This window comes from Chenopodium quinoa, unplaced genomic scaffold (assembly GCF_001683475.1).
Source record: "Chenopodium quinoa cultivar QQ74 unplaced genomic scaffold, ASM168347v1, whole genome shotgun sequence".
NCBI classification, from domain to species: Eukaryota; Viridiplantae; Streptophyta; class Magnoliopsida; order Caryophyllales; family Amaranthaceae; genus Chenopodium; species Chenopodium quinoa.
Genome location: NW_018744828.1, coordinates 318,106 through 333,334, shown reverse-complemented (window position 1 = coordinate 333,334; position 15,229 = coordinate 318,106). Strand labels below are relative to the sequence as shown.

At 33.9% G+C, this 15,229-nt stretch overlaps 1 protein-coding gene across 1 annotated transcript; it reads left to right on the top strand.

The window, feature by feature from the left end:
- Nucleotides 1-6,627: 6,627 nt before the first annotated feature.
- Nucleotides 6,628-14,602, top strand: LOC110704253 (soluble inorganic pyrophosphatase 6, chloroplastic-like). Its single transcript, XM_021882044.1, has 6 exons — nucleotides 6,628-7,002; nucleotides 8,474-8,634; nucleotides 11,005-11,105; nucleotides 11,190-11,371; nucleotides 12,274-12,372; nucleotides 14,276-14,602. The coding sequence occupies exons 1-6, from the start codon at nucleotides 6,754-6,756 to the stop codon at nucleotides 14,366-14,368; spliced, it is 885 nt and encodes a 294-aa protein (XP_021737736.1). The 5' UTR covers nucleotides 6,628-6,753; the 3' UTR covers nucleotides 14,369-14,602.
- Nucleotides 14,603-15,229: the final 627 nt, after the last annotated feature.

Sequence of the window (15,229 nt, the reverse complement as noted above, 5' to 3'; positions counted from 1 at the left end):
TACACAACGGAGTAAATAACCACAATACACAACTACTTCTCATATATAGCGATACTTGCTAGATTTTGAGTAACTTTACACGAGATACAAATACTACAACAATTATAATCAAAAGTACAAACACATAGGCCTTGTTTGGTAAATGACTTTTGGTTGGCTTTTTCTTTTGGTCAAACAACCAAAATATATGTTTGGTAAATTGTTTTTCATTAAACAATTATAATCAAAAGTAAAAACACATAGTCTTACTAGCTTTTTGGTTTTGGCTTTTGGATTTTCGTTAAACAAATTACTTTTTTATCCTTGATTAATAATTAATAATTAATAATTAGTGATTAGCAATTAATTTTTAATAATTAATTTTTAATAATTAATAGTTAATAATTATTTGTTAATATTTAATTACTATTAATAATTAGGAGTTAATAATTAATACTTAATAATTAGGAGTTAATAATTAATACTTAATAATTAATAATTAACAATTAACATTTACTCCCTCCGTCCCAAAAATAACGACCCATTTGGCCAATTCTTTGTCCCAAAAAGAATGACCCATTTGTTTTTTTCCAACATCTATTAAATTCACAAAATTACCAATTCTAGCTCCTTCTTCCAATTCTACCCTTCTATTTTTTCAGATATTTGTGCCATCTCATTTCTAAATTTCTACACTTTTTTCCTCTCTCCTCCCACAATTAATATTTTTGACCCCTCTTTCTCTCTCTCCATTTTTTCTCTCTCTTATGTATTTATTGCAAATTATTGCCTACTTATGTTTTCCAATGCATTTGTACTTCCAAATAAGTTTCTTAATACCCGCGTAAACCTCCCAAATGGGTCGTTCTTTTTGGGACAGAGGGAGTAATAATTAGTAATTAATAGGTGATAATTAATAGTTAATAATTAGTGATTAATAACTAATAGTTAATAATTAATAACTAGTAGTTACTAATTAATAATAAATAGTTATATTAGTACTTAATAATTACTAGTTAGTAATTAACAATTAGTAATTAGTAATATATAATTAATAATCAGTAATTAATAATACTCAGTGTTTAGTACTTAATAACTAGTAGTTACGAGTAGTAATTAAAAAATAAGTAATTAATAGTTACTCCATCCGTTTCATAATGTTAGTCCCATATACTATTTATGGAGTTTCAAAAAGATGTACCCATATTGAATATATTTCATTTATAACTTGATTGTTTTAGAAGTAATTGATTTTGGATTGATGACATAACTCTAAATAAGGAATTTTTTACCTTAAATTATGCAATTATGACTTGTGTTTTCCTAATAAAAAATCAAAAAAGTTAAATAAGGTAAACTAATTATGAATTATGTTGTACTTTAATGTTAGATTCCAAATATATTTGTTTTCTTATTTTATGTAATTGATTCCATATGAAACTAACATTATGAAACGGAGGGAGTAGTATTTTACTTAATAATTAATAGTTAGTAATTAGTAATTTAAAATTAATAATTAATAATTAACCGTTAGTGTTTTGTAATTATAATTAATAATTAAAAATTACTCATACTAACTAGTAATAAGTAATTAATAATAATACTAATAATAAATTAATAAGAACACATAAAAATGTTCTTTAAGGTCATTTTGCATAGTCGCAACCAACACCTGATTTTACCAACATATTTACATACAACAAATGGTCAAACAACCAATTCTAACAGCCAGACAAACAAGCCAAGTTAAACAGCCAACATCCAATTGCCAAACAAGGCCATAAACTAAAATTACACTTCTTGTTTAGATGGCTGGAGAGATTCATTAATGTACCACGTGACCTTTCCTCTTCATACCTGCATGAAAATTAGATTTATGATAAGATAGACATGGTTAGGGTGCAAACTCTTGCTTCGTTTCCGATTCCTTTATCTGGAAGAAGATGGCTTTTCTCGGTTAACAAAAGCCCCCTTACCCTCAATAGAGGTAAATTCGTACAATTAGAACCTTTTAAAGTATCCACTTTCATGGAGACTCCACTATCCTTTTTATAAAACTTGAAATATATGTGACATTTAATATTGTTTTCCACTATTTTATTTTTCTTATATTCCTATTCTAAGTTTTTTCGCTTGGATTTTTTTGGAAATCTTAGGCCTTTTGCCTCTATCCAAAGAAAAGAGAGAGAGAAATGCTAGCGATAACCTTGCCCTTGGTCGGTGGTGTTTTATTGAAGGAGGGAGTGTTAGAGTGAGATAGAGGGGTGAAAAACATGGAAATATCAAGTTAAAATGTGGGCGATACTTGGTAAAATGCATGTGTTGTTTAGCTTTTCACTATAATAAAACGAGGATATACAAATTTATAACCTTAATAAATCAGGGGGTATAAGTACTCTTAGGTGATAATTTAGAGGTGTTTATGTATTTTCTACTCGACGTCGTTTTTCTATGAAGACAATGTTTGCAAAAGGCTCTTCCTCCTTTTCTCACTCTTCCAAGAAACTTTGCTTTAAAACCATCTTGAATTGGGGAGTACTTATTCAAATGATTGTACAGTGTATTCATTATCACATTCAATTGAAGCTGGTTATTAAAAATAATGGAAGTTCGATTTCAATGGAGATCAAAATTAACGCGGGAGAAAAAGTTACAATGGAGAAACCAACGGAGAAGAGGAAAAGCTCACTTACCCTTTGAGGTTAATCATGTCCTTAATTTCTTTGTTTTTCTTCTTTGTCGCCGAAAATAGCTGTGTTGATTTCAGTGAATTCTCCATTGAAATGGTTGGAAGAAGGAGATAAAGGTGGGTAGGGACGGAGGAAGAAGAAGATAAATGTAGGTGGGAGGAAGGAGGAGAACATGATGGAGGAAGAAGATGAACATTACAAAATGGGAAGGATGATGAACATGATGGAGGAAGAAGATGAACATTACAAAGTGCGAAGGACGAAGGACGAAGAAGAAAAAGAATAGGCCAAGAAAACGAATGTTTACTACAAACCATCAATCCCACATGGCAAATATTGTACATATCTTGTTTTAAATTCAGCATCACAATTTTCAAGACTAAATAACTACAAAAACCCACTTTATCAAGGTTATAAACTTGTCAAAAAAAAAAATGGGTTATAAACTTGGCGAACCTCAAACAAAACTAGTGGTCAGATTTATTTATAATAAAAGTCACTATTAACAAATATTAAATGGAAAAATTGATTCTAATATTCCCACCTTTTATCGGTTTGCAATTAATAATCCCACCTATAGATTATTATTTAATAATCCCATCTTTAGGGGTTATCTTCTTCTAATAGTCCCTAACTTGTTAGTAACATGTATAGTGGGTAAACATGCCACGTGTCACTTTATGATTCGTCCAAAATATATTTTTTCCGTTTTCCTTTTTCCTTCCCCCCTTCCCCTCCATTGATTCCGGCCACTCAAATCAACCACCTCCCACACGCAGCCACCTCATTTCTAAAACAGGAACCGTCATCCACGACCGACCACCCCCACCATGGACCAACCATCCCCATCCACGAAAAACCCCAACCACGGCTGGCCATTCCCACCCACAAACTAGCCGCCCCACCCACGAAAAACCCCCACCCAAGGTCGACCACCCCCAGCCACACCCTACCAGTCTACCACAGTCGACAACCCAAGGCACGAAACCCCTACCCTCGAAACCCTCACCTGAAAAAACTTGTCCTTTCCCCTCCCACGAAACACCCAACCTTATGCATTCCACATTCTCCCTATTGCTGCTACTGTTATCTAGCGATAGGAAGAGAGAGAAAGTGAGGTGGTAATTTGGGAAAGTCATGGAAGGGAAAAGGAAAGGGAGGAGAGAGAATGGGCTGACTTGGGAGGATGAGGGAGAATATAGGAAAGAAAGAAAAAAAAACTTACCCATTCTTCAAGTAACTGGTCATAAGAGACCAATAAGAGAAGATGCCCCCAAAGGTGGGATTATTAAATAATAATCGATAAGTGGAATTATTAATAGCGAATCGGTCAAAGGTGGAATTACTAGAATCAATTTTTCCTTCCATATATATAAAATTACCAAGAAAAAAAAAGAAAAGAAAAGAAAAAGAAAAAAGGTCAATGGTCAATTATCTTTTTTTTTTCCTCACATGTCACTGTGTGTTTTACCCCTATCTCCATTAATCTATCTCCACTAATTGTAGACATTATATTGTAGTTAAACTTTCAAAGCATAAAAAGAATACTCGGTACTAAAGAAAATAAAGTCCATGGATAGTTGGATACGAGTCTATAAAATTTGTTCAAACATCTAGGCCCTGTTCTTTCACTACAAAAATAAAGCTTTTTAGCAACTAAGTTTGGCAACAAATTTTTAAAATGTTGCTAAATAGCAACAAATCTAAAATTTTTCATTGCCTAATTAAAAGCGACATTTTATGCTTTAGTTTTTAATAAACAATGGCTACATATTTTTGATTTGTTGCTTTTTAAAACAAATTGTCTTACTAGTTGTTACTAGACGACATCATATTTTTCTCTTGTTGCCAAATAGTAACAAACTATGACAACAAATATTTTATTTGTATTGATTTAGAAACAAACAAATACAATGAATTTTTGAATTGTTTCCATTAGAAACAAGTCTTTTAAATTATTGTTGCTAATTGATAACGCATTATTTTGTTTGTTGCCATTGGAAACGAGTTGTGTTTCTTATTGTTGTTAATTTATATGTAAGCCACTTTCTTCTGTAATGTATAAAATTATTTGTTGCTAAAATAACATCAAATAGAGACGGATTTCAATTTCGTCTCTAATTTAGAGACGGATTTTTTATTTTGTCCCTAATTTGGAGATAAAATTTTCAATTTCGTCTCTATTATTTTGTTCACTTATTATAAATTATATGCATAGAAGTAAACAAATAGTGTTTGGTATAGTTGGTAAGAGATTCACCATCTGACTTTGAGGTCGCAAGTTCGACTCCTACCAAATGCGATTCTTGAGACTGAGGATTCAAAAAGCCTTACATGCAAAGTCGAGCCGAGTTGACCTAACCTGAGTGAGATTTCAGATTGGTAAAGGCCGAGATTGGGTTGAATCGATTTGCTAATATGGATTGGGTTTTTGTCTCGTAGTGTTGATAGCAACCAATATTAATGATTTGTAGCTATTTTTATGAAGCAACTTTAATAATTTGTTGCTATTTTTAGGAACCAACATTAATAATTTGTTGCTATTTTAGGAACTAACATTAATGATTTGTTGCTAATTTTAGCAACAACCAATGGTAATCTGTTGCCAAAGTTGGCAACGAATGCACCAAAAACAACAACAATCATGGCCAAACTCTTCCATATGGCCGGCCACCTAGAGGCAGAAGGCCCATCATGGCCTCTTCCTCTAATGCTCAATCTAGGTCTTTTGTGTGACTTTATAGGATCCGTTCAAATTGGGCTTTAGGCTATTTTACTAGCCCAAAGATCATAAGTACCTCTAGCTATGATAATACGACGACCCAAAAGAACGAACTTAATTATCTCCATAATTTGATCCAATATATATCTAGTAATTGCACACGACGAAGACATCAATCCTTCACTAAGAAGACGTTTAATTCATAGAATGATATGGGTTTGGAATTAGGAATGGGGTTAAGGTGATATCGGGTTGGAGTTTGATACTTAATATCATGTGTATGGTTTTATTTTGGAATGTAATCTTATCCCCTCAATACCATGTATTTGATACCCAAGGGAATGAGCCAAACCCACCCCCAAGAACTCTAAACCCCATACCTCATGGATTTGACGGGGCATTTGGCATGTGGGGATGAGAATTTGGAAAATATAAAGTGGAAGTGGGAATGGGAATTGGTAAGTGGGAGTTTGTCAAATATTCCCAATCTCGTTTGGCATATAACTTGGAATAAAATTAGGATTAAAGGCTGAAATTACAATTTTATCTTTATTGTTTTAAATCTCAAAGACTCAAATTTGACATGCATTATTAAGTTGAGGGCAATTATGTCTTTTACATAGCTAGAGAACTCCCACCATTTTATTACCTACCCCTCCTTAGGTAATAAAATGGTGGGAATATAGGGTAAATATTCCCAAGCTTATTCCCACTCCCTAAACTAATTCCCATCAAATAAACATGGGATTATGGAGACTTGGGATTAATAATCCTATTCCCACCTCATAAATTCATAATCCCATATTCCAAACACCCCATGAGGTATGGGTTTTAAATTCATACCTTTGACAACCAAACATATGATATGAGTTTTGTCATTTTAAACCCATACCTCAAACCTATATTCAGCGAACCAAACACCCCTTAAAAGTCTCTCAAATATTTGTAAGAACAAACAAAAGTTTTTAAAAAAGTACTTAATGATTTATGTAGCTCTTATGGTTATATAAGGCGTGTTAAATAATTTTCCAAAAATAAAATTAAGTTGAGAATTCACGATAAAATTACGTACAGATCAATATAATTAATGCTAATCTATTCTTAATTACGTATTAATTTCTTTACCTCGATAATGAGAAAAGGGCCGGATCAAGCCATATTACTAGATTAGTCAAGTGGCACAACTACTGAACCGATAAGCCCTGAGATTCATCGGGCACATTTTATATACTCTCAACGTTAACATTTCATCACACATTTTCACACACTCCCAAATTCCACTTTCTTCTGTATTTTGTGGCTGAAAACTCGACTACATTCATACGAGAGAGAACTTCACTTGAGCTTTACCAGTGACCAACAATGGCGGCTACCAGAGTTATCACTGCAGCAACCAATTCCACTTCTTCGTTACTCCTGAAACGGCCAATTTCCTCTCAATTTCTCAAGAAATCTCCTCATTTTCTCTCTCTTTCCTTCAATCCTACTCTCTCCAAACGCCTTTTCACTTGTCGCGCTGTTTATCAACCTCAAGATGTTGTTTCTAAGGAACAAGGAGAGCCTGAAACCCTAGATTATCGTGTTTTCTTCCTTGATAATTCTGGCAAAAAGGTTGTTTTCTCATTTGTTTTTATATTAGTGATTTATTGTTGGAATTTGGGTTATGAAATGCAGATGATTTGATTTCCGCAATGTTCGTAATATTTTCAATTGTTTTATGTGATTGTGTGTTTGGTTTTGAATGGCTTTTTTTTTTTTTTTTTAGTTTTGATTGTCTTGTGAATTGTTGAATTTTTATTGTGGTTTATGATTCGAATTTGGATTATGAAATGTGATTCATTAGGTTGAATAATGTTCGTAATTTTGTCATTTTTTGTAAAATTTGCAAATGTTTAGGGAGTATATAATGTATTGTGTCATTTTTGTGTTTGGTTTTGAATTGTTTTTAAAATGATTGATTGTGATTCGATATGATTAATCTTGTTGATTGTGTTGTATTGTTGAATGTTTACGGGATAATTCAAATTGATGTTTTGAAGCTATGATAGGAGGCATTTATGTCAGTTTTAGAGCTGACTGTGCTAAATTGGTTAGTGTTTAAGAACTTAGATTAAAGTTTTAGACCTTGAATGATGGATAACATAAAGTGTGTTTTCGCATTGAGGAATTCAGAAATATCACATTGTAGAACAGGTTAAACGATTTGACATTCACTTGAATAAGCAGATTCCTGTTGTTTATGTAAAATATGCTAGACAAACTCGTATTTTGTTTATTACAATGCTTGGAAGATACGATTTCGACAATTTTTATATGATACAGAACAAAATGTTTTCCTTGATTGAGCTCATAATCTAGGTCCTTCCAAGTATATGTTAGAACTTCTACACTATTTGTTATACGATACAGGTCAATTTGTTTCCCTTGGGTGAGCTCAATATCTAGGTGCATTTGAGTGTATATGACTAATGTGAGAACATGTACACTTTAAGCTTTCCTCTGCTGCCCTGTATCTTCTCTTTTCTGAGTTCCATATGTTCATGGTCCCTTTTCGAATCTCTATCCTTCGTTATTATTCCTTCCTACTCAGTTCTTATCTGCATTATTCGTCACTTGAATATTCGTTTTTCTTACCACAATTTGATTGTCTCATTGAACTTATTGTGAGAAACCGAGAACTTTTTTGACTCTTTGATATTTGTGTTGAGGCACTCCTTCACACGTATGAAACATCAAAGAAGACAATGAATATGATATAGATGGAGTATTCTTTTCTCCATTTTAGTCTATGTTTATTTGTTTTTGAGAAATAATAATACTTGTTTTATTTTACTGTCATTTACATAAATGAAAGAGTGTGTCTTGTTGCATGAGCTTATATGTTGGTATCGAGTTTTATGTTTACTTACTGTTTTGTTTTGTTTTGTTTTTTTTTTGTTTTTTTTTTTTTTTTATTTTTTATGTTTTTCTCCTCCATTGTTATTATGAAAGATAAAAGTTTATGCTCTCTGCTTGAAGAAAATTACCTGTGTTTTTTTAATGACACATGTATTCATTAACATTTTTTTTTTCTTATTGATAGATTTCCCCTTGGCATGATATCCCCTTGCATTTGGGAGATGGTGCTTTTAATTTTGTGGTTGAAATACCAAAAGAATCAAGTGCCAAGATGGAGGTTGCCACTGATGAGCTTTACACTCCCATCAAACAAGATACCAAGAAGGGAAAACTTCGATATTACCCGTAAGACATCCCTTAGACTGTTGATTGTGAATCTTTGGAGCTATTATTAACTAATATTTTTCTATTGGTGCTTGCCTCATGTTTCTCTCATTTGTTATCTACGCTGTTTGTATGCCAATTTGAATGGTGAATTTATTGTTGTTTCTCATGAAGAAATGAAAGGCCAAGGGTTGGTACAAACAAGGAAAGCAAAAAATTGGTTAAGGCTTATTGTCTATTTGTGAAAAAGCCATGCTTGGTACCTTGCATATCCATATGTAAAACTATTTGAAAACCCATTAACTTTAGAATCTGATCAAATTATGGCAATCTATTTTACAAACAGTTTCCAAAAGACCACCCTGTGTTGAATATCATAGTTTTGGTTTGGATATGAATACTTTGGAAATCTTGTGTACACAACCCTGATCCAAAATTCAAAATATGTGATGGTTAAATTTCTTAGTATCCTGATCCCTGGGTTGAGCCCCTATGTTGGAAAGTTTTCTTCCATTTTGTTTTGTATTTTTAGGTTTTCAGCATTAAAAAAGGTAGCTCACAACTCAGTGAACATAATCCTAGTTTAATTTAGATAACAGCCTTATATGTCCTCTTCTCTCCAAAACTTCATTTGGCATTATCTCTTGTAGTCTTGCTGCAAGAGAAGCCCACCTCGACTCTTTTTGACTCTTTATGCTCTCTGAATCTCTTACTCTGAATTATTTGTTTTTGAGGTTTGGGAAGCATGCAATCCAAATGTGCCAATCCAAAAGCCCTTGCCTTTTCTCTCCCACCAACTTTATTATCACTCTTTGTCTTCTAAAATGCAAGGCTTGCTCTAACGTTACCGCTTGTAGTGTCATGTTATTTTAGAAGCACAAGGCCCATTGAGGTGCAAAGGATAACCAAATACTGGGTGCAAGGCGTGATAAAAACCTTAGAAATCATTTCTTAAACATAAAAGACTTAAGTCAATCAGAAAAGTAAGTAGCTAAAGAAAAGAATAGTAGTTCTTCAACCTTGTTAGGTAGCCTCATAAGCACTAGATATCTATATATCATCATACCCATCCTCATCTCCTAGATAATCTTTATTGCCATCTTTGCCTATGTCCTCTTCCTTCTCATCATCATCATTCCAGGAGCCCCCTAAAACAGAATTGGAAAAAAAAAATAGGAGAAGACGAAAGAACTGAAAAAAGTTGGAAATCATATGGGAAAAGGGATAAGACAGGTGAAGAAGAAAGAACTGAAAAAAAGGGCAAAGAAAATAGACAGGATAAGAAAAAAAAAAAATTGAAAAAAAGAACTGGAAATGAAGGGATAAGTAAGAAGACATAAGAATCTTGGCGGCAATCAGCCTCGACTTTTGAGAAGTTGAACTTGAAAGGTCACATGTGTCAATAATATGCCTTTTTTTTCAAAGAACTTTTCCTGGCTTGCAAAACTGCCAGACAAGCCAAACCCCAAAAATGTGGGGCTTTCTTAGCACCTCTACAGAAGTGCACAGTAGTGCATGATTTTCCACACCTCTACTAATTTGCTGAACTCACTCCCTAAAGCAATTTTTAAATCTAGGGTGTCATCGTGGTCACACTTTGTATTATGATCCCAAAGTCTAAGAGTGGCTGCAGTCTTTGCTGGTGATCCAGTCTCTCACTTCAAATGCCATCAACATTTTGTAACAGATTTTGAAATTGCATCTTACTTTCCCATGTCTCCTTTAAGCCCTTTCTGCTCTATTTCTAATATCATCAAGAAATGTATGTAATGTATCAGAATGACCTTGTTAACTACTGTCTAGAGAGAGGATTTTAATTCTTCTTCAGACATTGGGCTTAGTGTTCTGCTTTTAGATGACCATTGAAATTGGAGAGTTAGGTTATGTTTCATTAACACTAGCTATAAAAAGATCAACTTGACAAGATTGTTTTAAGGACCTCTGAAAAATAAAAGCACTTGAAGCAACTTGGGCTGGATTGGGTGTTAGGATAGGAGGTGCCTGAACTTTCAGACACCCAAAAGTTTGGGTACCTGATTTATTTTGGTTTGGTTACATATGGCAATTTTTTTTGTGGATTTTTAATATCTGATATTCAGATGGTGTACCCCATGGCAATTTTTTTTTGTGGATTTTTAATATCTGATATTCAGATGGTGTACCCTACCTCCCTACCTACCCTTGCAACAGCCCTTTAACCGACTCTGGTCATAGTAATACAACTAAAACAATGAGCCTTATCTTGATCCTTCATGTGTGAGGGCGAATTGTCAAATCGATAACTTTATTTAAATTTCTTGTTTTTTGAGAACTGCTTAGTTTTAAGCTTCCTAATCTTTTTGTGGGTAATTGTGTGTTGATTAAATTCTGTTTTTGTCTTTGCCTTCCCAGGTACAATATTAATTGGAATTATGGCCTATTGCCACAAACATGGGAAGACCCAACACTTGCTAACTCTGAAGTTGAAGGTGCTTTTGGAGACAATGATCCAGGTAAGTCTCCTAGGTGCTTGAGTTCATATATGATATGAGAACTTTTTAGTTTGTTTCCAATTTCCTTTCTCTATATACTTTCAGTTGATGTCGTTGAAATCGGTGAAAAGCAGCGGAAGATCGGAGAGATTTTGAAAGTCAAACCTTTAGGTGCTTTGGCTATGATTGATGAGGGTGAACTTGACTGGAAAATCATTGCAATTGCGCTAGATGATCCCAAAGCTTCCCTCGTGAATGATGTTGAGGATGTGGAGAAACATTTCCCTGTATGTGATGTTTTGTTTTTCAGTTCTTTAAGTCCATCTTCTTGAATTTGATGTATTAGTTAATTTTTTTTCAACTTGTTTGATATAGCTCTAGATGATATTATGAACTTAATACTGAATTGGTGGAACCGTAGAAGTATGTTGCTGTCTTCATTCATTTTGTAGCCTAAATGAAATTTACTGTTTCTAATTTTTTATCCTCTGATTTATATCATTAATCATGCACAATATTTTATTAGTTTAAAGGTGATTTTAGACTGATGAAATTCTTGCATTAGATGTCTTGCAAATTATAGAATTTATTGGGCTTGTAGTGACTTTTTAATAGCAAAAAGTTATATATCTATATAATTCAATGACAAAATTTGATGCAATATAGAACTTCATAAACTCAATATTTTGAATTGGCTTGATGGTATTGATTAAATGTGCAGTATGCTGTACTGAGTGATGATTATAGTTGGTACAGAACATTTATGAATTTTGAAAAAATTGATTTCTTGTACCCATTGTAGTGGATATAGACCATATAGTCCTTGGGCTCTTAGCTGTGCTAAATGGTGATTGTAGGAAGTAAATATTGCTTTGATGCTAGACAGCTAGAGATGAGTATATTTTAGGATATGCCTAGTGATACTTAACTAAATGACAGTAGCTTTTAGGTGTAACAAACCATCTACCTAGTTCACTTAGTTTTTAAGTAATCCTTTCCCCATTATATGATTGTGTTGGGGATCTTGTTGTGGTGGCCTTGATGGCTTGATAGTTAATGGACTTTTGGTATTACCGAGTTAATGAAACATTGTTTATTTCAAGTTTTCAATTTTATCATGTAAGGTATCAGTGATGAAATTACTTATCCCGTAGTCCATGATTGAGTCTAACCCAAAGATCTTCTACAGGGAACTCTAACGGCAATCAGGGACTGGTTTAGAGATTACAAGATTCCAGATGGAAAGCCAGCTAACAAGTTTGGTCTTGGAAACAAGGCAGCTAACAAGGTACTTTCTTTTCCTATGTCTGCAAGAAAAGAGCCTTGTGTTAAAGAATGTAAATAGACTTTGTTGTTAATATATATGAACAATCGTTTCTATATCTGTGTCCTAGTTAATTAATTTAAAGAGTTTAAAGATTGTTTAATCTTGGAGTATTTGTGAAATCAATAGAATAATGAGTCTTAATTGGCAAATGGGTTATTCGGGTTGGGTCAATTTCGGGTCGGATCAATTCGGGTTTTGGGTCATATTCAGGTCAGCAATTCGGGGTGTGTCCGTTCAGGTTGGGTCAGTTTGGGTTGGGCTAGTTTTTAGGACCAATTTTTGGGTCAATTTCGGGTCGAGTCAATTTGGGTCAGGTCAATTCGGATCAAGTTAGTTCGGGTTGGGTCAAGTTTGTGTCGGGTCACCAAAATAAATTCACTTAAAAAAATAGTTGAAAAAATAAAGTAAAATCGTTAAAAAAATCGTGAGTACCTATTATTTAATATTAAGGAAAGAAAGAAACCCTAAACTAAGTAATTCACCATTTCACCCTATTTACTTTAGGAATCGGATCACTTCGGGTTGGGTCGATTTGGGTTAGAATCAGGTTGGGTCACTTTTGGGTTTCGGGTCGGGTCATTCGAGTCTGGTCACTTCGGGTCATTTCCGGGTCGACTCTATTTCGGGTTGGGTTCGGGTTCAGGTTTCGGGTCACGGATCGGGTCAATTGGGACGGGTCAATCGAGTCGGCCAAGATTGCCAAGTCTAGCGATTAGCGGTTACATTGACGTTGAAGGGTATCATTTGTCTACACCCCTAGTAAACTCTGAAAAGCTTGTCTTGTCATAGTGCCTCTTGTTTTCCCTTTATATTCCTCTTCTGTCTTCTCATATAGTTCATATTTCTTATTGTTTTCAAACAATAAGTCAAATGCTCATTGACTATTTGAAAGAATTTTCATTTTCTATATTTTATCAAATATAAAATTATTGTTTCTTTGGTGTGTGTTATTGATTTCCTGCTCATTGCTTATTGAACAAATTTGGACTCCACATTCATTTTTCATTTTTTCTTTATGAAAGGTTTAGGTTGTTAGTGGGATTCATACCGATTGGTTACAGTAAAGAATTCAGGGGTCCCATTGATTAGCTAGGAAAATATAGACTTTTTAGCAGCTATTGCTAGTAGAGCCTAGTATTATCTTATAACTTGAGGTCTCATCAAAATTTGATCTTCATGCAAGCTAAGACTGCATGAGCTATGCAAACGCATGTTGTGAGTTGTCCATACTAGGAAAGAATATTCACCAACTTATAAGCTTGAGCCCTGTGGACTTAATCTTCCAATTGCCAAATGACCCCTCTTGGCCTCATAAGTGGTCCAAACTTCCTAGTGCCATAAGGAAATCTGGATCATTTTCATGAGGATCTTAATTAATTTTATGATTGTTCTGAATTTTATTGTGAGAACACATCATTATTATTTTCTGTTAGATGCAAGGTTCAATTGAAGTGTCCAGGTAACTGGAATTTAAGATAAAGTCTAAGGCTCTGTTCTCTTCACCTTAAAAAAATAATTTTAAGTAAAAATAATTTCAGTTTAGTAAAAATAAGTTCAGTTCAGTAAAATTAATTTCAGTTCAGTAAAAATAAGTTCAGTTCAGTAAAATTCAATTTTCTTAAAGAAGAATTATAATAGAAAATCAGTACAAATAATTTCAGTTCAGTAAAAATAATTTCAGTTCAGTAAAATTAAGTTCAGTTCAGTAAAAATAAGTTTAGTTCAGTAAAAATAATTTCAGTTCAGCAAAATTAAGGTGAATCAAACAGGGCCTAAAAGGATTCTAGGGCAACCATTAGTTGTATTACTAGTTTAAATTATCTTGACCATGTATCAGATTTTGACTGTGTTGCTTAATATGCAGGATTACGCCCTCAAGGTCATCACTGAGACTAATGAATCTTGGGCTAAACTTGTCAAGCGTAATATTGCTGCTGGGGAGCTTTCTCTGGTTTGAGACTGTCGTACTCGTGAAGTTGCATTTTTTGCTTGTACTCTATAGAGTGTTAAGCTCTGCCTGGGTCCTTGCTGCTATTAACTTGAAACAAAATTAAGATTTTTGTGGGGTTGAAATTTTTATTTCCTTGTATGCTTCTCTGAGTTCTCTTCTCTCTCAACGAAATTGAATTTGTTCATGTATTCTATCCTGAATAATTGAAAGCGAAATGGAAATAAAGTTTCAGTTAATTAATCTTGTGAAGAAGTGCAATTGTTCGCTTGAATGTGTGATTCATACTTGTGATCGACCCTCCAACTTACAAGCTAACTAGCTATGTACACTCCCAGCACTCCTATACTTCTATACAAGCTGCTAGTCTGCTAGACAACCAGTAAACAGGACACGAAACACATACTCCCCATTTACAATCTGCCCTACTCCATTCTTGAGGGATCAATTGCTGAGCTCGGCCACACATTTCCACTCCTATAGTGTGCACCAAAACAGCAGGACGAATAACATTCTTCATTCAGAAATCATGATTTCTGGCCATCCAAATGTGGTAAGTGATAGCAGCAAGGACGTCTAACGCAAATCTCTGTTGCACCTCACTCTTCATGCATCGATCTTCTCCATCTTTTCCAGGTATTAGCATTACTGAACTGTTGACCATGAATCCCCAGCAGGCACCAGTGTCCTGCACACAATGCTTGCTGTATCTGCACTCGTAAAATAAATGCATATTCGATTCTTTCTCATCCCCACACAATAAGCAAGTATCAGTTTCACAAACTCCATACATAACTGCACAGTTTATCTCTAGTTTTCAACCTCTAATGCATAGCTAATCAAGTGATCAGGTTGTTTTAACTGTTCTTA

Coding starts and splice junctions, on each gene's coding strand:
- LOC110704253 (XM_021882044.1), top strand. CDS start 6,754: ATGGCGGCTACCAGAGTTATCACTGCAGCAACCAATTCCACTTCTTCG. Junction 7,003..8,473: donor TTGATAATTCTGGCAAAAAG/GTTGTTTTCTCA, acceptor TCTTATTGATAG/ATTTCCCCTTGGCATGATAT. Junction 11,372..12,273: donor ATGTGGAGAAACATTTCCCT/GTATGTGATGTT, acceptor GATCTTCTACAG/GGAACTCTAACGGCAATCAG.